Genomic DNA, 23,951 nt, shown 5'->3' on the forward strand with positions numbered 1-23,951 from the left:
TCAGGACAGTACTAAATAAATAATAACATGCATTTTGTACGATACCTCTTATTATGACCGCCGCTAGCATAGCTAGCGAAAGCGGTCATATAGGAATTGTCAAAATTTTTTTTTTTTTGTCATCTACTGAATTTTTCGTCAACGATACCAGGGACACCGAAACACCGGGGAACATGAAATTTGGTGAGCATGTAGCCCCACTAGACTTTTACGGAAAAATTTCGTTTCGTCCCCGGGGGCCACTCCCCCCCCCACGCTGGGCCCCCCCAAACCCAAAAAATGCAGTTTTTCCTAAATAACTACCTGAACCGTGGCACAGAGGATGAAGAAATTTTTATGGTATGTTAAAAAGGGCCCACATCAACCTAGCCCATAATCACTCATTTGTGATTTGCGCCCCTTCCCATAAAAAATGAAAATGCAATATTATTCTGCTTTAATCGCCCCTATCTTCAGTGGAGATGTTCAGAACTGCACCATATTTCATGTGTATGATTAACTTGACATCCTCTGGGGGTATGCTAAGTTTCGTAGAATTTCATCCATGGGGGGGTATAAAATAAATTAATTTCTGTGCACATTTAGTGACTGTACACTCATCGGCCTGTAGATGGTGCTGTTGAGCGAAGGGTTGCTGGTTTAGGATGATACTGTCACACACACACATGCAGGAATACAAACAAATGCAAGCATGCACACACACTGACATCCACACGCACAGACACACACCCATACAAACACATACAAATCCACATGCACAGACACACACACACAAACGCGCACACACATGTACGCACGCATACATACACGCACAGACACACACACACACACACACACACACACACACACACACACACAGACACACACATACACACACACACACACACACACACAGACACAGACACACACATACACAAACACACACACATACACACACACACAGACAGACATGCACATACTACTACTTTTTTTAGGTATCAGCCATATACCCGATTTGCCAATACCCAATGTGTTATGCTTGGGCAGTATACTAATGAGGTGGGTGGGACATGTTTCATGCCATGTTAGATCACATCCTGAGAGTCTACGCTTTCAGAAAATATATAGTTTATATAGTTGAATCAGTTTTCTCTTCATGGTACAGACCAAAATGTATTATGTGTACACTTTCTTCACCTAAATCCATAAAATCCCATTAATTTCTTCACCTAAATCCATAAAATCCCATTAATTTGAATTATTAAACAAACTGCCGATGTAGCATGAAAAAGACTTGCTTGAACACAATAAGTGTGTTTTTGAAACTCATTTTTGTAATACATCATGTAGGGAAAACCACTGTTATGGATGTGACGTTTTCACATTATGGATGTTAAGTGTCTAAACTAATGACTTTTGATATAAAACTTAAATAGTAATGGCAAATAATTACAAAACTCTAAATTATCCATGATCCACAGGAATACTCCAGACAGTCTTTTAAAATATACAACTTATATACATAAACACGCAATACAGCCAAATTGCTCCACGTCATTTATTTTTGTGGAAAGCCAGTGCAGGCCTGAGCGGCAGTCATATTTTGTACCGCCATGCGGTACATCTAGTTTTGTTAAAATAATTAACATTTAGCAGATTCTGCAAGATGTATGTAAACTTTTGAGCACGACTGTATATTGAAAGAATGTGCTACTTTATACCAGCAAGAATGTATTAAATTAATCAAAAGTGACATTAAAGATATTTATAATGTTACATAATATTTCTGACAGAATATTTCATCAAAGAATTTTGTTTCCACGAAACTATTAAGCAGCAAAACTATTTTCAACATTGATAATAAGAATCAGCATATTAGAAATATTTCTGAAGGAACATGTGACACTGAAGACCAGAGTATTATCTTTCAAAAACATTCAAATATCTTTCCGACCCCAAACTTTGAATGGTAGTGTATATGATGCATAATAATGCCAAAAAACAAACAAACAAACATTTCCATGCAACTTCATGCTAAAATTCTGATGGGACATCATGAGAAACTACCTTCCATACACTCTACAAACAAAGACTCCCAATGTCTAAACATCATGGGAAATTCTATAGATTTCCAATTCCTTTCAAACTCCAAAGAACTCCAGGCTTCTTATTGAAGAATGGCGCAATATCCCACAGTTCAAGTTCTGAATTTCACTATTCCCCGAAGAAACTGAAGCTCTTCTGAAGGCAAAAGCACAAGACCTGGGAATTAATACAATTATAGATGTTGTTACTGATATTATATCCAACCCATGTTTATCTGAAATGTTAGAGCCCCCTTTACTTCCCTTTTTAGTATTTTCCATTTATTTAATGTCTTTGTCGGGTAATATTTTGTCACCTAATGAAACGGCAGCAAGCAAAAACTTTTCTGAAAATGGTTTTCATTAAACTGGTCCAGCTTTCAGCAGACACCACTGGATTAACTATCCATGGGAAAGTTGCCAGTGGCCTCTATTCCATTGATCTCACTCAATAATTTATCAACTGTGAATTATTCATGTCCTACAGAGAACTCTGGATCCACGAGGGATCTCTGTTTTCCCTCATTTGTCTCGTGAATTCATTGGCTGGGTACACCGTGAACTCTGAATTGACTCTCTAAGCTTTTGTGTGAGCGTGTGTTTGCATGTGTGACGGTCTTTGATGGATCTGTTGTCTGGAGTAGATCATCTTGCATTGGAATCTTCACTCACAGTGTCTTTATAACCACCTCTGCTAAGTCATGGTGATAAATCAACCAGATGTTCTTATACTGTGTGCGGTTTGAGTATATTGCTTTTTAAAAGCTTTTCTTCTGTCTTTTCTTTATAGGTTGCAGCAGTCAACAAAGCAGGAACTGGACCCTTTAGCCAATCTCTTTATTACAAAACAGCAGAGGCCCGTAAGCACTATCCATGTATTTCATATAAACTGTTTTCAAAACCCTAATGAGCTGCTCTACTGTCTAGAGAGGTAGCTACCATCAAAGGTGCAATATTGCATGAGCAATATTGTTAATGATCACACGTATAAAACACAATTTGCTCTCCTCCTGTGAAGTGCATCGGAGTCTACTGTTAGCATTCTATTCATCAAAGAATTCTGAAAGAAATGAATCACAGTTTCCACAAAAATATTAAGATGCAAAAGAGGTTTTCAACATTGATAATAAGACCTGTTTCTTGAGCAGCAAATCAGCATATCAGAATGATTTCTGAAGGATCATGTGACACTGAAGACTGGAGATATGATGCTGAATAAATCACAGGAATAAATTGTTTCCGCCACAGAATAAAAAATAAATAAAAAGTTAATGCGACACAATTCTGACTTTTTTTCTCACAATTGCGAGTTTAAATCTCGCAATTCTGACTTTTTGACTCAGAATTGATTGATATAAAGTCGCAATTATGTGTTAAGTCAAAATTGTGAGAATCTCAATGACATGCGATATATAAACTCGCAATTGCGAGAAAAGTCAGAATTGCAAGTTTATATCTCGCAATTCTGACTTTATAACACGCAATTGCGAGTTTATATTTAGCAATTCTGACATTATACCTCGCGATTCTAACTTTATATCTCGCAATTCTGAAAAGTAAACTCGCAATTGTGAGATAAAAAGTCGCAATTAACTTTTAAAAATGTTTTATTCTGTGGCGTAAACCTAGCCTGACTACGTCAGACTTCGTACTTCCGCTCAATTTCATTTCGCTTCTGTACTCAGTCTGAGATAGCGTAATAGCTTTCCGTTTTCCTCCGGCCTGAAAACAGCCGGCCAATCAACGAACAGAGGGCGGGCTGAGAGCCGTGACGACATAGACACTGATTGTACCGTGGATGCGTAGATTTACTTCACATAATCTGCAAAAGTCGTTCACAGCCATGTTCACTCCGGTATTTCGCTCGATGGTTTTGTTTTCGCATCATACATGTGTTTACAGTGGAAGTTAGATGCGGCTGAGCATGCGCATAACACACGCCATAACCAAACGTTATGTGATTGGCTTACGGGTAACCAATGATTTTAAACTTCAGACAAGCAAACCCCCCCCCCCCCCCCAACCCCTCCGCGAGAAAGAAAACGCTTTTCTATTATGCCCTTCCAGACTCTGTCTACGAAGCAAAGCGAAGTAGCAGAGTTTGGTATTACCAGGCTAGCGTAAACCAGCTTCCATAGAAAATAGCTCTTTTAAATTGTAATAATAATATTTCAAAATATTACTGTTTACTGAATTTTTGAGCATTGACCAGCATAAGAGACTACTTTCAAAAACATTAAAAAATCTTACTGAACCCATAGCATAATTTTGCTACCTAGTGTGTGAATACTGATGACAAAGTGGGCAGCTCACTGGGTTTTAAACAAATGTGTAGAAGTCATTCAATTTGAACAGATATTTTCATTCTGCTTGTTTAGAGTATGTATATGTTTTAATCCATGTGTTTATGTTCAATCTCAGCCCCTGGTCTGGTGTCAAACCTCACAGCGTTTGCTGATGATCACACATCAGTGGTAGTGACATGGTTTCTCCCCGTACGTATCAATGGCCTTATTGCTAAGTTTGCAGTGAAAGTCAAACATGCCCGAACAAGCCAGATCGTCCGCACGCTGGAGCTCAATGCGGAGGACATCATGAACGGAGCTCTGCCTCACTGCAACGTACGTCTTTGCTTGTATTTATGTTTATTTGAAGTGATACAAGACATCTGAACCAAATTCAAAACACCTTAGAGGTATATGCATTGATCTAGCAATTTTTTGCAATTAGTTTTGGTTGTTTATGTGTGTTTTTGTGTCTCCTAGGATGCAGCAGACATCTTATCTCGTGGAACTCCAAGCCCGTCCGAGTCTTCCCAGTTGAAGTCTGCTGTGCTGCCCTCTGTTACACTCTCAGCCGTTCCCCCCGCCTCTTTCTGGAGCATTCCAATCAGTGTAAAGATTGATGAGCTCCGTCCCTACACACCTTATGTGTTTGAAGTCTCCGCGTTCACCAGTGAAGGGGAGGGACAGATTGCCAGCACTATGGTCCGCATGCCGGAGGCTGGTATGCTATCACACACACTTTATTCTTATATATATATATATGATATATATGTATATACTGTATATATATATATATATATATATATATATATATATATATATATATATATATATATATATGTGTGTATATTACTGTTTAGAGTAGAAAAGAATGCTTCTATTCAGCAATGATGCATGAAGTTGATCAAAAGTAAAAGCATTTATATTGGTATAAAAGATTTCTATTTCAATGCTGTTCTTTCTATTGAAAAATCTTATCACGTTTTCCACAAAAATGTCAAGCAGCATAAATGTTTCCAACACTGAAAATAGTAGAACATGTTTTTCTGGAGCACCAAATTATAAAATGAATCTATATTGCATCATAAATGTTTATAAAATCTATAGTTTTTACATTGTAATAATATTTCACAATATTAGTTTTTTTTTCTATTTTTTCTTTTTGCATTTTTTAATTTTCACAATGAACAAAATAACAACTAGAAGGGTGCTACAAATACAGGTCTTCCATTTGTTTCAAACATTTGAGTGAGTTACATAACAAGTCCATTTCCACCATCGTATTTTACATTTATGTGCTTCCAGTCTCAGGTCATGGGTCATTTTTTCCATTGCAAATATTTCCTCCATGATATTCCTCCATTGGTCCAGACTCAAAGGTTCACTTTTCAACCAATTCCTCGTTATAACTTTCTTACTTGATATCAGCATCACTTTGATTAGATAAATGTCTTCCCCTTTAACAACATCTTTAGTTAACAGGCCAAAATACAGAGTCTGTGGGTCATTCGGTATTTTGTAACCCAAAATTTGTTCCATTTCTGTTACAATAGATTCCCAGTAGGGGCGATTTTTTTTCAAAATACATGAGAATGATTGACATTGACATCCCCGCAGAGTCTCCAACACTGTTTTTTTTTTTTTTAACTGTTTACTTTTAATGAGGGGTGTAATAAAGTATCTCACCAAGTTCTTCCAGCCAAATTCTCTCCATTGTCTGGAGCTAGTAGAAGTTTGTTGTAAAAGACAGATCGAATGCCAATCATTCTCTGACAATTTAAGCTGCAGTTCTACTTCCCATTTCTGTTTTATGTATAGTGAGTCAAACCTATTGCAATTTTGTAAACATTTGTACAGCCTGGTTTTCGAGGGTAAATGTCTGTATGCCCCTGCGATCATATCTTTTAATTTCACTGCCCTTTTGAGAGAGGTGATTTTCAATGTCTGTATTATAATTTTTTTTATAGAGTTTTCCAGGTCAAATTCCCTCTTCAAGTTTTCAAAAGATTTAAACTTTTTTCCCTCTGTTAATGTACACACTGCGGTGATTCCCTTGTCAGTACATCTTGTAAATGTGCTACCCATCTGACCACTTCTGAATTTCGGAGAGTACAATGGCCAGATCAACTATTTACAATCCCCCTCCATTTTGTATTTATTCAGTATATCCCACCAGATCTTAATTGTATCTACTATAGGATTTGGTTCTATAGGTTGGTTAGATGTTTTCTCTCCCAACCTCGTTTGTGCTTGGCATGTTCCGTAGTTAAGCTCAATGTGTTTCCATTTTGAGTAATATTCTGACGAGCACCAATAAATTATATATCTCAACTGGGCAGCTGGGAAATATTCTTTAAAATTTGGAAGGGCAAGTCCTCCTCTTTTTTTCTCTAGTTGTAGAGTTTTGAGCTTAACCCTTGATCTTGCCTCCTTCCAAATAAATCTACTTACTTGTTTATCCCATTTATCAAATTGAGTTTTTGGTATACAAATTGGCAGTGAAATAAATAAGTACAGCAATCTAGGCAACACATTCATTTTTATCACCTCTATCCTTGAGCTTAAATCCATTACTAGTGTTGCCCATTTTGTCAGATCTTTTTGTATAACTTCATTAATCTTATTATAATTAGCCTCATAATATTACTGATTTTATGGCATTTTTGATCAAATAAATGCAGCCTCAGAGATTTCTTTCAAATATATCAAAGAAATCCTACCGACTCCAAATGTTAATCAAAATTAAGTCTATTTACTTGCATGAATATTTTTTATATAATAATACATGAATATATTTTTTATAATACATGAATACATTTTATATAATAATCCATTATGGAAATACTTGACAATACAGAAGCTAAATTGTATTGCAAATTCTGTTTTATGTTGTCTTGTTGTCTTGCAATTTCCACAATTAGATATAATCTCAAGTTTCTGTAACAAATTAAAAATGTAAAGACAAAAATGTGTGTTGCAGCCCCTGAAGACCCGCCGCAAAACGTAGTTTTAAGAAACATCACTTCTAAATCTCTTTCTCTAACTTGGGACCCACCAAAGATCACCACAGGACGATTCAGTTATGTCATCCAGCTCCACAGCTCTGAAGGTAACACTTTCTGACACCCCATGACAATCAAACCAATGTCTTTAAATGGTAAAGGGATAAAGGGATAGTTCACCCAAAAATTTTAATTAGCCCATGATTTACTCACCCTCAAGTCATCCTAGGTGTAGATGACATTCTTCTTTCAGACGAGTACAATCGGAGTTATTTAAAAAAATGTCCTGGCTCTTCCAAGCTTTATAATGGCAGTGAATGGCTGTTTCTGTTTTGAAGTCCATTAAAGTGCATCTATCCATCATAAAAGTGCTCCACACAGTAAAGGCCTTCTGAAGTGAAGCGATGCGTTTGTGTAAGAAAAATATTCATATTTATCATGTTACAAAGTATGATTCTAGCTTCTGGCCAAACGGCCATACACAGTCTACTTGCATCTAAAGCGCAACTTATGCAACTTGTGACGTTAGAAGTAGCGTAGTCAGGGCAGGACTTAGGGTGGTGGGGGCCCCTGGGCTTGAGTCACTTTCGGGCCCTACCTTCTATACATTTCTTTAAATAGAACAAAATGATACATACACAAGCTATGTATTAGAGCTGCACAATTCTGGATAAACTGAGTATAAAAATAGAGATCACGATTCTGAACAAACAACTAAACAAAATAACATAATTTATGTTAATTGCTGAAGTCTGTTAAAAATGTTTAATTAATCTGAATTATAAAAAAAAAAAAAACTTGGGTTTGAATGAATGATTCAATTCCTCAATCAAATGCACTTGTTTCATAGATGAATCAGCATTTTTGAACGAATCTCCTGAATGAACGATTCAATGACAAATGTTTTTTAAAAGTCATTTGTCGCCATCTGGTGGCGTAACAATATAATCGATCCAATCGTTACTTGAAGTGCTAAGCTACTACTTTCAAAAGGTGACTGGTACCATAGATAGACAGTGTTACATGTTAAAAAACGTAATAATTTATTTATATGACCACTGATTGAAGCTTAAAAAAGTTTTTTCCAATAAATAAATAATGATTAAAAAAGTTCAAAGTAATCATAAGTTTATTGCAATGCACAAATGTCTTGGTCAGAATGAGGATAAAACACTTATTTACCTGGAAAACATGTGTTTTGATTGTGGCATTTCTTTGAGATTTAGAATCCAGTATTCCTATAGGCTAATTATTGTTTCTTTTATGAATTTAATGAAGAACTCTGTCTCGTATTCTGTCCAACCGATCCATGTAGGCTATTTTGTGTCCATTCGTTTTTCCTTTTTTAACCCGTAATTGAAAAACGAAAAATGAACGGTTGTTGTCTTTTTAAAGCGCAAAGCTGAACACCAACATTTTAATTTGAACTGGCTACACCAGCTGCTGCGCAAAAAAGTAAATATCGACGAATTTTCAGATTTTTGTTTATGACTTTTTGCCCCTTTATTAAACATTTAAAATATTCACAAATTAATATGGAAAACATGTCGATTTTACTGGTTTCAAAGGCCAAATTAGAACCTGAAATTGATGTTTTTCCCGCAGTGCTGAATGAGAAGAGCCATTAATATTATTAATAAACTATTGCTTTGGCTAAAATCACATCTCCATCTTCGCTGTTAATCAGATGCGCTTTTAGAGAGAAATGCACATTTCATACAGATTAATCAGAAGGTATTAGCTTTCGATTCGAATTTGTTCATTTTAAAGTGGACATTTCAAGCTTTAGCCTACACAGGATATATTTTGTTTCAGTTCTCGAGCTCCAGTTTACGGAGATCATGAAAGTACGTCTGATTGTTTTCTTTTATTTTACAAAAGCACAACGTTTTCTTGTTATTGTGAGTTTACACAAATAAAAGTAGTTGGGAATAATAATATTATTTTCTGTATGACCAGAAATGATAGAGTATTTTAAGTTGTTTCCACTGTTGATAGGAAAATGCAAGTGTTCGCGCCCGCGCCTCCGTGCCATGCAGTGCGCGCTCCACACTCAGCTTTGTTCCTTTTTTGCATAAAAGCGTCTTCTAAATATAGCCTATTAAATGTTATAATTAAATAATATAAAATTATTATTATTTGCGTAGCTATACATGGACCTCGAACACACTGCGTCTTCTAAGTCAGGTGACTGTAAATGCGCAAAAACTGTTTCCATTGCAGTTTTGCGAAATATTCCTTTATCGAATTGCCTGAAAAACCACCTCATGCGAGCGTAAACATTTTTTTTTTTAGATAAACGGGAGTTTTTGCGAAATTGACGTGTTTCCATTGTGTTTATTTTCAATTTTAATTTCAATTTGCGCAATTTGAAGGGTAATGGAAACGCGGCTACTGTCTAATGCAGACAGGTTTTTTTCAACGGTTCGGCAGTAAACGAGGCACTAGCCTACGTAACTGCTAATAACCATCGCAATCAGCAAACCTAAATTATATTTTTCATTGCAGGGCAGGGCCAGGTAACAATGCTAGACCAATCAACAAACTTTAAATGAAAAATTAAATAACTGACATATTATTGAAAAAATCAAACGTAAACGGGCGGGGCCCCCTAATGGGCGGGGCCCATGGGCTTGAGCCCAGTCAAGCCCAATGGTAAGTCCGGCCTTGAGCGTAGTGTGTCATGGCGTAGCGTAAATATCAGCAGTACGTCGCTTTACTCGCATAAGTTGCGCTTTAGACTTACGTGCAATCTAACTTTTGCGCCATGACGCACTACGTTACTTCTAACGTCACAAGTTGCATAAGTTGAGCTTTAGACGCAAGTAGACTGTATGGTCGTTTGGCTGGAAGCTATGGTTATTTTACTTTATAAAGTTTTAAATATGAATATTTTTCTTACACAAACTCATCGCTTCGCTTCAGAAGGCCTTCATTAACCTCCCCGGAGCCGCATGGAGCACTTTTATGATGGATAGATGCACTTTTATGGACAGCCATTCACTGCCATTAAAGCTTGGAAGAGCCAGGACATGTTTTAATATAACTCCAATTGAATTCGTCTGAAAGAAGGATGACTTGAGGGTGAGTAAATCATGGGCTAATTTTCATTTTTGGGCGAACTATCCCTTTAATACTGTACTATCAGACAGACACCACATACAAGCACTTATCCTAAACCAGCTGGATGGCCTTGCATTTAGCACACGTGCTCCAGACTACTTGGTTCAAAGCACATCCTCTCATTGTTTGTATGTTAATGTGGTGCATGTATATATGTATTTCAGGGTTTATTAGTGAGAACAGCACAATCGATCAAGCGTTTATTTACACTGGACTGACTCCATACACACAATACTACATCCATGTGATGGCCAAATCCTCGGGGGCCACAGGACCGGCAGCAGTGGTCAACATTACAACAAACGCAGAAGGTAAACACACAAACACACGTTATGTTTTCATGTTTTATGGAGACTTTCCATATACATAATGATTTTTATACTGTGCAAACTGTATATTCTATCCCCCTACACTAATCCTACCATCACAGAAAACTTTCTGCATTTTTACATTTTCAAAAAACATCACTTAGTATGATTTATAAGTTCTTTTCCTCATGGGGACCAAAAAAGGATTTCCCACAAGGATTTCAGATACTGCCATCTCGGTGAGGACATCTTGTCCCCATAATATAGGGTTTACCTGGCAACCCACACACACACACACATGCGCGCGGCTTACCAAGACATCAGACTTACTCTTACCCAAATCCAAACTGCTATAAGAGAACATTGTTGCTTTTTTACGTGCAAGTAGTTTATGTGTAAATTAGTTTAACTTTGTTTTCCAGTTTAGTATGTTTTTTCCCCCATATTTTCCTAAAGGGAGGCTTTATCAGATTTAGTCAACTTCTGTGAACAACAAATTGTTTCTGTACTATAGATGATAATAGATTTACAGATCTTACATGATGTCTTTCATAGGTTTTTGTATGTCACAGTTGATGATTTAAACCTTTAGACATTATATAATATTAGATAAAGAGAACCTGAGTGAACAAAGTATATAACTGAACTGATTTTGTTCAAAAACGACTGTCAAAATATTATTGTCAAGTTAAACGGAACCAACTTTCCCTTTGTGAAAATATTTTTACTGGAGTAATGGCTGCTGAAAATTCAGCTTTGCCATTATAAATTAACTAGTTTTCTATTTGAATAGATTTATAATATTTTAAGTTGTAATAATATTTCACAATATCACTTTTGATCAAATAAATGCAGCCTTGGTCAGCATAAGAGACTTCTTTCAAAAACATTAAAAAAAACTTACCGACCCAAACCGTTTCAATGGTAATCAAAATTAAGTCTATGCATTACCTAGATGAACCCTTTTTAGCTGTACTGACTGCAACTTAAATAAGCATTAAATCACTTTAGATTCCGCTGATGTGGAACTGCTTTTGTTTTTTCTCCCAATTTTCTTACTGCATGACCTAGCTACACTTTAGCTGTGATTTATGGATGAATTGCCACAAATTCATCTAAATTCATGTATTTTCCACTACATTGGAGAATTAATGGTTCCTTCAGTTGTGGCATTCAGGTTTTCATGACATGACCTCCATTTTGATTGATTGTTGGTGTCGTGTTTTCTCAAACTGTGTTTGTGTATGCTTGAAGGAGGCATATTGGGAGCCATGTTGACCAAAGCAATTCCATTTTTTGACTCATCTGTATGGAGATTAGAGAACATACTCTCAAAAGGCTCAGGGAATGTGTACGTGTTTGTGACTTCTGTAAGTGTTCAGACTTGGGGGTCAAAATAAGTGAGAGTTATAAATGAGGTTTATATTTAGCTGGTCTGGTTATAATTAAGTCTGTCTGAAATCAGCTATCTTTAATTATACCTTTAATTGGGTTAATTTAGCTGGAGGAAATGACTTTTTCATACAGAGCCAGTTGTTGCTGCATAGCTGAATGCTCATTAAATGCATGGAAAAACAAGAAAGGTTATTTGTTCACTTAGGGTTGCTTTTATCTAAAATTAGATTTTGGTCAAAAACCTCAAACCATCCAATGCCGAAAATGTGTGATAAATAAGGGGCTGCATTTTTCTCAGCAATGAATTGTACAATTGGGAAAATTTATCATATATTGGGAAACATTTTTTGGGAAAAAATGGCTCTTAATTTTATTTTAAAGGATTTTTTAAGTAATTTTAAGTCATATTGCGACCCCCTCGGACTTTGCTGAGGGCCTTGGCTAAGTATATGGCAAGGTGTGTTAATAACTATATGTGTGTGCATTTATTTCCATGTTAGCCCCGAGTGCTGTGTCTCATCTGACAGCAGAGGCTGTGGACTCCACGTCTGTTCGTCTGTCCTGGAGATCCCCGAGCCAACCAAACGGCTTGATAAGCCACTATCGGATTCTAGTGCTGTACCGTACTATGCTTGTACAGGACATCACCCTAAGAGGACAGGTAAAACAATAAATTACACAAGCATGCACACACTCACTGCATTTTGTTTGGTTTAGCTTCACTGATTTTATGTTGTTGTTACAGAACGCTGTCTCTCGCCGACTTCGTCGCAATGCAAGGTCACTTGACATCACCACAGAATCTGCATTCACTCTCGCCTCACATGGAACATTTCTCACTCTGGGTCGCGGTTTTACCAACACTGACTCGGAACTGACCTCTGACCTTCCTTTGACCCCAAGCACCCCCCACACGCCTCCACCCTGGCTCACAGTCACCAACGACAGAACCAATGCATCTGTTCAGGCTGAGACTGAGGCTGTAACTGAGGACCCTTTGACTGAACTTTCACCCCTCACTCTTGGCACTGACCAACCGCCATTGGTTAACTTAAGCCCCTCCCAGCCCCATCGCGTAACTAGGGCGGCGGCCACAGATTACACCCAGCAGCAGACGAACCTCCCAACAAGAGCTGCCACTACCATTGGAATAGAAGGTAAATAACTCCTCCCACTGACTCCACCCACAATGACCTCACTCACATTTCAAGGTTTTTGCGATTTGGATAATAACAGGACTGTTTAAAGCACAATTATAATAACTCATAATTTCCATAAGTAAAGATAAGTTTAAAATAAAGTTTTTTCAGCGATGTGAATAAACCTTTCAAGACAGACCTACTGTGTTAATGTAGTCACTGTTGCCATAAAAATAGATATTGGTCAAAAGATACCGAAACAAGTATTTTACTATTTTTATATAAATGTAAATATTTTTTAACTCTTTATTGAAGACTTTTTTAAATCACAATGGAGAAAATGAATGGGAAATTAAAAATCATGGGCACTAAAAGGTGGGCAGTCATTGTTGTGCTTTGTTATTTGTGTTTTCTGTTTTCTGATTGGTTGTGCCTGTGTGCTGTGTTTTGATTGACAGTTCTACCAGCCATTGAGGAGTCAGCAGACCTGTCGTCTGATCACATCATGTATGTGGTTAGAAGACTGAGCCCTTTCACAGAGTACACATTTAACGTGACGGCAAAAAACATCATTGGTGACGGACCTTCCGCACAAGTAACAGTGAAAACAACTGAACAGGGTAAAATAACTTCAGACCTCTGAGTAGAATTACAGTAGTTATAATATACTGCCACTGTATAAAGTAACCCAATTGTTTTCCCACAGTGCCAAGCTCTGTTCAGAATGTGTCCTATCAGAATCTTACCTCCACCTCTATCCGTGTTACCTGGGAGCCGCCCCTCAACCCCAACGGCAAGATAACGCACTACGCTGTGTATATACAAAATCTCCTTACAAACCAGGAATTACGACAGATGACAGACAACACCACTGCAGTGCTCACAGGTGAAACATGAATACATTTTTTGTTCATCAAAGAATCCTGGAAAAAAGCAGCACGATTGCTTTCAAAATTGAAAATAATAAAATGTTTCTTGAGCAGCAAACCAGCATATTAGAATGATTTCTGAAGACTCTGTGAAAATTCAGCTTTGCCATCACAGGACTAAACTGCATTTTAGAATATATTCAAATAGAATATAGTTTTTAGATATTCTAATAATATTTCAATAGTTTTCCTGTAGTTTGGTCAAATAAATGCATCCCTGGTGAGCAAAAGATATATTTAAGACATTTCTAAGAGTGACCCAAGTGTATAAATAGTTTTTGAGGCCAGTGTATGACACTATTTATGGTCATATCCACAGGTCTGGACAAGTACAGCAGTTATAAGGTGCGTGTGGCAGCGTCTACAGCCGTGGGGGAAAGCCCCATGACCGATGAAGACTACATCTTCGTTGTGACACTAGAGGATGGTATTGAGACAATTATTTTTCATACACATGCAGAAGTGCTCTTACACACACTTGAGATCTCTCAGTATGCCTCTGTCTGTCTTTTAGAGCCGGATTCACCCCCACGGGATCTGGTCGTAGTGAAAACCACCTCTTCCACTTCTACTCTCTCCTGGTCTCCTCCAGAGAAGCCCAACGGCATCATCCGCCTGTATGAGGTCTTCTACACAAACGGCACATACAGCAACACCGTCAACAGCACATCACTCAGCGCCACACTGCACTACCTGAAGCCGTACACACACTACAATGTGACTGTCCGTGCGTTTACGCTGCATGGACACGGAAACCAGATTTCTGATACTCTACAGATGTTGTCCGGGGAGGATGGTGAGTCATTGTTCGTGTTTGTATTTAATTGGAAAAACTAGAAGAAACATAAAACTTTAATCTCATCCTGAAATCCCACACTCTTTCCCTTTCAAAAAGTTCCTACAATTAAGGGTCATTCACACATACTTGAGATTAAATCTTTGTTTTCTAGTAGATGCTTCTACTCCAACTATATCAGGCATTGAAAAACATGAACTTGCTATTCACTCTTTGCGTCTCTACTCAGTTTGCATGAGAGTGAATGTAAATCATCAACTCTCATAAATGAAGATGAATGACGTTCGCTGCTTTGTTGCAGCAAGTTGCTGTATGTACACTGTCATTCAAAAGTTTCTGGTCATTAAGACTTTTTTTTCTGTTAAAGAAATTAATGCTTTAGTTCAGCAAGGATACATTAAATTTAACAAAAGTGAGAATAAAGAAATTTTTATTTAAAATAAATGCTGTTCTTTTGAGCTTTCTGTTTATCAGAGAATCCTGGAAAAAAAATGATCACGGTTTCCACAAAAATATTAAGCAGCACAACTGTTTTCAGCATTGATAATAATAAGAAATATTTCTTGAGCACCAAATCAGAATATTAGAATAATTTCTGAAGTCAAGTCAAGTCAAGTCAAGTCAAGTCAAGTCAAGTATATTTGTATAGCGCTTTTCACAATACAGATTGTATCAAAGCAGCTTCACAGTATTGAATTAAGACTGGAGACATTATGCTAAATATTTAGCTTTGCATCACAGGTATAAATTATGTTTCAATTTGTTATAACATGTAATAACATTTTACAATTTTACTGATTTTTGATCAAATCAACACAGGCTTGGTGATCATAAGAGACTTTTTTCATAAAGCACACGGGTTCTATTGAATATCAGAAATTTGCAGGCTGAATTATATTTCAGACACATTATGGCCAGCTTATTTATTTATCTGTTGTGTAACATTTGCACGAGTGCTGACTTTTCTTGTTTGTTGCAGTGCCTGGCAGCCCACCTTATGATTTGACCTATGAGAGCATCGGATCCAGCGAGGTGAACGTGTCGTGGGTGCCACCGCTTCTCGCAAACGGCATCATCCTGTTCTACAACGTGGAATACTGGAACGCCACACACAGTCTGAACCAAACCACACATGTGCCTTATGTTGTCCTGTCCAACCTGCGGAAGTATGCGCGCTACCGCATCAGCGTGCAGGCTGCCACACAGGTCGGCATGGGCAACCACACGAGCGAGATCCTGAACATCACCACACTGGAGGACGGTGAGTGTTTGTTTTTAACCAACAGACCCTGTGGTGTTTAATTAAGCTATTCTTCCTTTTTAGTGTCAGTCATCAAAGTGAATATGTCTGGATCTGGCGAAAGTATCTGGGTCACATGTAAACATTTCTCCTTTTTACAGCTTTTCGGTGGACGGAAATGGGAGTGTCTTTAACTATTTTTATTTCTCCCAAATACATTTCTGACAGCACTCGGGAGTGTTATGGATCAATTTTGTCTTTAAAGCAGGTTAATATTTCTGCCTCAGGAGTCAGAGGAGCTTACCAACAATGTTTTTGTTTGTTTATCTGTGTTTGGTTGGTTAGTTGTTCCATTATCAGTTGTCAAGATGGACACATGCGGATAATGCACATGGCATGGGAGACAATGTCTTACATTTAATCACTATCATGTTTGAGAGTAAAGTAATTTTCCTCGGTTTTGGGTCTATAATAGCTGTTTTTCCTAAACGGCAGTACCCAGTTCCCCTCCAAAATTCCTAATCGCCAGGAAATTGTCAGATACTGAGGTAGAGTTGTCCTGGAAACCTCCCGTGGAGGCCAACTCTGAGATTTTATACTACATAGTGAGAGTGTGGTAAGTCCAGACGATTTAAAATCAGTTTTTACCATAGACCAGACTTCAGTCATTCTAGATTGAAACTTACATGTATGTTCGTTTATTAGGAATCTGAGCTCTGAATTTGTGGCCAATGTGACGAATACGTCAGTGGTGGTGAGTGTGGAGGAGCCGGGCCGGTATAATGCCTCTGTTAGCAGCTGGACTCGACTCGGAGACGGAGGGCTACTGATTTACATCACGTTCAATACAGTAGAATCAGGTGAACACAAACATGTTCTGCTCCAAACAACCTAGACAACACTTTTAGAAATCACAAGCATATTTATAATGTGAAGAGTGCTGCTTTGTGCTCATCTGCCAAATGTTTGCCCAAAATCTAAGGCTGCATCACAAGTATCATTGAATAAACTTGTGGGGAAACAAATATTGGAGATGAGGGAAACATCAGATTTAAATTTGAAAGTGTGGAGTCAGTAAGATTTTTTTATTTATTTAAGAAATTAACACTTTTAATCAGCAAGGATGCATTTAACTGATCAAAACTGACAGTAAATATTTTTACATTGTAACAAAATATTTCTATTTTTAAAAAATATATATTTTCTTTTCACAAAACAATTAAACCGCACAACTGTTTTCAGCATTGATATTAATAATAGATATTGATAAATTCAGCTTTGCCATCACAGGAATAAATTACTTTTTAAAATATATTCAAATATGCAAATTATATTCAAATAGAAAAGAAAATATATTCAAATAGAAATGAAAGTTACTTTAAATTGTGATCAGATGATAAAATAAATGCTGCATAAGAGAGTTCTTCCAAAAAACATTTGAAAATTTTGTACTGTTATGTTTATTCTGCACTAAAAGCATTGCTAGAAAATAGAGCAACATTTAACTTGTTTCAGGGCATGTCAGTTCGGTCACTTGTAAGGTTTAGTTTCAGTTAGAATCCTGCTCTAGAAGGTAGCTAGAGAGTGAGGCAGCTCACTAGGTTTGAAAAGGATTCATAATACATAATAATAGCATGAAACATTGCCCCTGTATTCATAATGTTAAATTCTTTTTCTGTTTTGCAGCCCCATCTGACCCTCCACAGAATGTATTATTCACACTCCTTACGACCACTACAGTGCTTCTCAGCTGGAGTCCTCCAAATGAACCCAATGGCATCATCCAATACTACACTATCTACTACACAGACAATTATACAGAGTATACACAGGTATATTCACTCACACAGATGTGTATTGATCTTTTTGGAGACACTAAATACTATGTCATATCAAGGTACACCTTGATAATGTGACAAGCTATTAAAATGACTTTAAAATAAATCCTATAAGTAATTTTGATGGTCTGTAGCACTGGGTAGCTCCGCCTCCAGTTAAATCTAATTTAATACAGCTATGTAGTAAGTGACATATAGTGTAAAATTTGTGGTTGCTTTCTTAATATATATATATATATATATAAAATCTTATGTTTACCAAAAGCTGCATTTATTAGATTGAAAATACAGTGAAAACGGCAATATTTTGAAATTATTACAATAAAAATTAAATTAAAATTTTTTTTTTTTATTCCTGTGATGTTGAGTTGGTGCTCAAGAAACATTTCTTATTAGTACCAGTGTTGAAAATAGTTTCTTAATATTTTTGTGGAAACTGGAAACAATGATTTTTTTCAGGATTCTTTAATGAACAGAAAATTCAAAAGAACAGCATTTGAATTAGAAATATTTTGTAACATAAATGTCTTAACTTTTTACTTCCTTGCTGACTAAGTATTTATTCATTGGTCATGGAACATTTTTTTCTGAAATGTTTTGGTTGGACGTTTGTCTGACGTTTTTTAAACGTTATTACTTGTTTCAGAATGTTCAGAGAACATTCAAAATTAACATTCAAAAGTTGTATTATACTTAAAAAAATAAAATCTTTCTGACCCCAATTCCGCTATGGAATAAAACATTTTAAAAGATAATTGTGACTTTTTATCTCACACTTCTGACTTATTTTCTCACAATTGCAAGTTTAAATCTCACAATTCTGACTTTGTAGCAACTGGGAGAAAAAAAGTATGAATTGTGAGAGAAAAAGCCGAGGTTACCTCATTTACTTTTTATTCATGGTGGAAACAAGCTTCCATAGCTTAGCACACAGTGTATTCTAACCACAATATACTGTAGATATAAATTGTTTAGATATGAGTTAAGACATTATTTACTTCTAATGTTGTTTTTCTTGTGTTGATCTCTTCACAAGATACAGAACATTTGGCAGGTTTTACTATTATGATTAGTTGTGCAGAAAAATGAAAGAAATAATTAGCAAAATGTTCCATGTGTTTTGGAGATTTACCATTTATTCTTTGAAGTAGCTTGGACTGTAAAAAAATACAATGAAATACATGAATATAATTACGGTAATCATCAATACAATCCCAGATAAAAAAATATGTTTTACGTTTTGCTAATGTTCATATTAAGTTGTGAATAATTTTTTCTTGGTCATGCGAATGTTAAGGTTAGATTCCATTTAATCATTTGTCAAATTATGGGAACATTACTTTTGAATGTTCTCTGAACTAGTTGTAACATTTAAAAAACTTTAGATGAATGTCCAACCAAAATGTTTCAGAAAAAAGTTCAATGATCAATGCATCAATAATGTTTTTGTTCTAACTTTTTGAGAAAATTTTTAAAGAACAGATAACTTTGAACAGACATTCTATTAAAGGTAGGGTAGGCAATTTCGGAGAGGCTAGCAGTAGCAAGCTAGCTTTGAAAGCATGAGATCCCACCCTCCCTTCAGAGCGCCTCCTTCAAAACACATGAACGCGCAGGTCGCACACAGCCCGAGCAGATTCAGCGAAGTGTCATAAGAGACACCGTTAAGTTACCTCATGTATCAAAGCACATAACATTACAATAATAATGAACGTAAACAACTTACAGAGCTCTAATTGTACCACCTGACTGCTGCAGATTCATTTCGGCATTGATCGTGTTTGACATAGAAACTCATAAATCCGAGTCTGAGGACGTGAACAGCTCCGGGTAGAATGTCACGGGTTTCCATCTCATAATTACGGTTACACCTTGGCGCGAATGCTGTTTGAGCTCGTTGTTTTGGTTTAGGCGGAATTTCTAAAAATTGGCTGCTGTTTGTTGCGGTCTGTCTTCAACTCTATGTAAAGAGAGTTTAAATCAGAATAACAAAAAGTGTTTATGAAAAAATTGCGTACCTTAGTGTTGCTTTCGTCAACGAAAATTATTACGAAATATTGCCGTCAACGAACCTTTATCACCTGACGAAAACGAGACGAGACGTAAATGCTGGACATGTGACGATGACTAAAATACATGTATACTGCAATATTGTTGGCGAATAAAAACGAGACTAAATGTGGTTTACAAAATAAAAACTATGCTAAAATGTCTCTTCATTTTCGTTGACCAAAACGAGACGAGACGAAATGTTATAACGTCACGACGAATGAGAGAGTTGTGCGTGAACCTATAGCTTTGTCGGCTTTAAATTCTGGTTTGCAATCTGGTCACCCGATTATCAGCGAATTTAACAATATTACTCCATTATAGTTATTCTATTAAAATGTCTCATTGATATATTTGACACATTCATAATCATTAGGCCGGTTCTTTGTGACAGCTGTATGTTATTGGCAGCGTTACCCTCTGGTTACATGAACGCGTCAGCGCATCAGCACCAGAACATGGAGATTTTATTTTAGAGAATAATCGCACAACCTATTCGATATTCTATAATTAAATAAACTAATCGAATATCCAAAAATCATGACTCATCCCTGCATGGAATCTCATGTTTCTTTTCCCAAATCTTCACTCACGTCTCACCCATTTTCTAAAGGGATTATAAACATTTCTTCATTGGTTCGCTTTTAATTCGGCCAATTATATTCGTATTCTTTACTGTGGTAAAGTAGAAAAACGCTGTAGGACAGATAGCCCTACATTTGTACTTGCATGTCAAATTCTATTTAACACAGTTTGTGCTTGTTATATTAGACATAGGGCGCGTCAAGTTTAGTTGTAAAGCGCGTTTCACACGCGCGGGTGATTTTTAGTTTCACTTTCTCTGGCAGCGCAATCTCAAATATAGCCTAAATATTTCGCCCTTGTGGAGGATAAAATTCGCTCTTCAGGCCAATTTACATCAAGTAGAAAACACGAAGATATCATAAAAGAGATTGATGGTCTCTTTCCTGCTCATGTCCCACATCCCTCTCAAAGCGCAGAGTGGTAGGCAATATCACGCGTCTTTGTGTGGAAATATAAAACAAGTTGTTATTTTTTTATTTGTTTAAATAACCCCCCAACCACCGCCGGTAGTTGGTCCATTACCACGGTGGTAAAAAAACTGCCACCAACACAGCCCTAAATATACTAAATATAATAAGACAACCTTTGAAATTCGTTTTTCTTTGAAACGTTTGAAATTCTATATTGACTGGGTTCAATAGAATTGCATTACTAAAAAGAGACTAAAATACAATTTTCATTGACTAAAACTAGACTAAAATGTCATCAGTTTTCGTCGACTAAAACTTGACTAAAAAGAGTATGAACCTGACTAAAACTAATAAAAACTAAAATGACAGCTTGACACAAAGACTAGACTAAAACTAAAATTAAAACAGGCCGCCAAAAACAACACTAGCGTACCCTACCTTTAACGTTACTGGAAGAATGTTTGTTAATAACTTTGAGAGAACCTCGCCACAAAGTTCTCAGGATGTTCCCTGTTAGCTGGGATTCTATTATTATCTAATACCAGCATTTGTACCATGAAACCAGCACAGCACATTCTGTAAGGGTCGGGGATTCGATCTCCATGAGAATAGCTACATCAATTCAAAATCTCATAAACACATTTCAAACTCGCAATAAAATGCTGACGTCATGCAGTGAATGAGCAGGTTCTCTTTCTCTCACTGTAGAGGGTTCCGGGTTCAGAGCAGTGGCTGGTGTTGTCTGATCTGATGGCTGGACAGGAGTACAGTGTATGGCTGAGTTCCAGCACTTCTGTTGGTGATGGGGGAGTGTTCAGCCCCCGTCTAAACTTCACCACATTAGAGGACGGTCAGTCTCCTCACACTCAGGGGAGAAGTTCAGCTCTGCACCACTTTTCCAAATGATTATGCTCCAAAAAATCACACTGAAACTCATACACGCACACACACACACACACACACACAGCACATATTCAGCATGTCTTGTGAAAGGAGACAACTTCCTCCAAGCTGCAAACTTGGGATTGTTGAGCCCTCACCACGAGACTGAGTGGGTCTGATCTCAAAGCCTTTTATTTGATGGTCTCCAGACTATCCCAGCTTGCATTTCCTCTCACAGGATTTGTTGAAAAATAGAAAATAGCACATGCTGGGGTTTTTTCTGCAATGGCAAGTTTCTGGGTACATTATGTAGCATGTTATATATTTGTCTTCAAAAATATTGTAAATGTGTCGATCTGAATGATCATAAAACTTCTTGTCCAACAGCTTTCGGAGACTTTTTTTGCTAAAGCCTCCTGCTCAATATGTTTGTCCTGAGAAAAAGAGCCCAGTAATTTCAAAAGAGATTTCAACAATGTCTCAATATGTGCTCAGATTTGCCAAAATCTACATTATAAACTGAATATGAACATTCTCTTCAAGTTTTCCAAATTTAAGCAAATAATAAGAGTTGCTATACAGATATATAAAGGTTTTTTAGCTGTATACTCTTACTCTAATTATTTGCCAAAATCTACATTATAAACTGAATATGAACATTCTCTTCAAGTTTTCCAAATTTAAGCAAATAATAAGAGTTGCTATACAGATATATAAAGGTTTTTTAGCTGTATACTCTTACTCTATGACAACAGTTGTCTATTTGGGGCCAGATTTACTAAACAGGGCAAATTAGCATGAGAGCACAATTCCATAAAAGCGCAGATGGGAGTGAAATATTCTGAAAATTAAAGAACACAGAAACAGCCGGATCATTTCCATAATGACCAACGCAATCTACCAAGAGCAGCGTAAATTAGCGTCTGGTGACATGCTTTTTTTGGTGCAATATCATTAAATTGACTAGCTCAAACCTTATTAAATCACCTTGCATGATTCATTTAAATACACTCCTCCCATAAATTGTGTGTCTGAAAGGGAAACTCCAACAAATGCATATGCAATAAGATCAGCTGCAAAAATAACCCTGTCCACGCCTTCACAGTGCTAATTTTTCACAGCGTCTTTAATAAATCATGACAGTAGTTTTTTTATCGTCAAAAGAGGGTTTACGCTGGCGCAAGCTGTTTGTAAATCTTGCCCTTTATATCCTGTTAGAAGAAACATTAAGTTGATACTTAACTGACAACTCCATTAGGTCTCCTGAACTATGAAAGAGCAACATTTGAGCATTAAAATGTCCCCCTGCGATACTTTGCAAGTGAATACGTTGACCTCATTTCAATATCTATATGTCAAGGATTTGTGTACGAATCATAATAAATGGTTTTTGTGTGATTTTGAGAAAAATGGTGCAGAGGTGACCTTTTGACATAAATAAAGGTTTTCTCCCCTGGTGTCTGAGATTTTGAAAGTGTTCTATATGAATAAATGATGCTATGGTCCTGTTTGGTTCTTTGTGAGTGATTGCATCTGATTGGTTTGCAGTTACTGGAGAATCACCCAGCTTCAGCGGCTCAGTACAGCCCAAAGCAATATCTCGGACACAGAACATGCTCCAAAAGGAATTTCCTACTAACATAACTTGTCTGTCTTTCTCTGATTCTTTCTTCTTTCCTATATCTGTGATCTTTCACCTTGACTCTGAATTTTGCAGGTGCCACGCAGGAGTTTATTTACCATTTTTAATTTCCACAGACTTACAGATGTGTGTAATGTGAATGCTGAAATTTATGTGTATTTGTGTGTTGTATGCATTCTTGTGTACAGTATGAATATTTTAATCTCTGGGTTTAAGATACAATATTTATTCTCACTGCTTTTGTGATTAGATGTTGCAGCGTGCC

General features: G+C 36.8%; 1 protein-coding gene across 1 annotated transcript in view; it reads left to right on the forward strand.

Annotated features, from left to right (window-relative positions):
- Window positions 1–23,951, forward strand: part of ptprq (protein tyrosine phosphatase receptor type Q) — a gene marked incomplete at its 5' end in the record, with an annotated part of 65,553 nt that overhangs the window by 22,326 nt on the left and 19,276 nt on the right. Inside the window, 12 exons of the mRNA XM_081372841.1 lie at window positions 2,854–2,923; window positions 4,485–4,684; window positions 4,829–5,069; window positions 7,329–7,457; window positions 10,638–10,784; window positions 12,677–12,837; window positions 12,922–13,333; window positions 13,774–13,935; window positions 14,022–14,201; window positions 14,564–14,671; window positions 14,759–15,040; window positions 16,020–16,301. Coding sequence (XP_081228967.1) covers window positions 2,854–2,923; window positions 4,485–4,684; window positions 4,829–5,069; window positions 7,329–7,457; window positions 10,638–10,784; window positions 12,677–12,837; window positions 12,922–13,333; window positions 13,774–13,935; window positions 14,022–14,201; window positions 14,564–14,671; window positions 14,759–15,040; window positions 16,020–16,301 — 2,374 coding nt within the window. The remainder of the gene's footprint in view (window positions 1–2,853; window positions 2,924–4,484; window positions 4,685–4,828; window positions 5,070–7,328; window positions 7,458–10,637; window positions 10,785–12,676; window positions 12,838–12,921; window positions 13,334–13,773; window positions 13,936–14,021; window positions 14,202–14,563; window positions 14,672–14,758; window positions 15,041–16,019; window positions 16,302–23,951) is intronic.

Source organism: Scardinius erythrophthalmus, assembly GCF_964197995.2.
Source record: "Scardinius erythrophthalmus genome assembly, chromosome: 8".
NCBI classification, from domain to species: Eukaryota; Metazoa; Chordata; class Actinopteri; order Cypriniformes; family Leuciscidae; genus Scardinius; species Scardinius erythrophthalmus.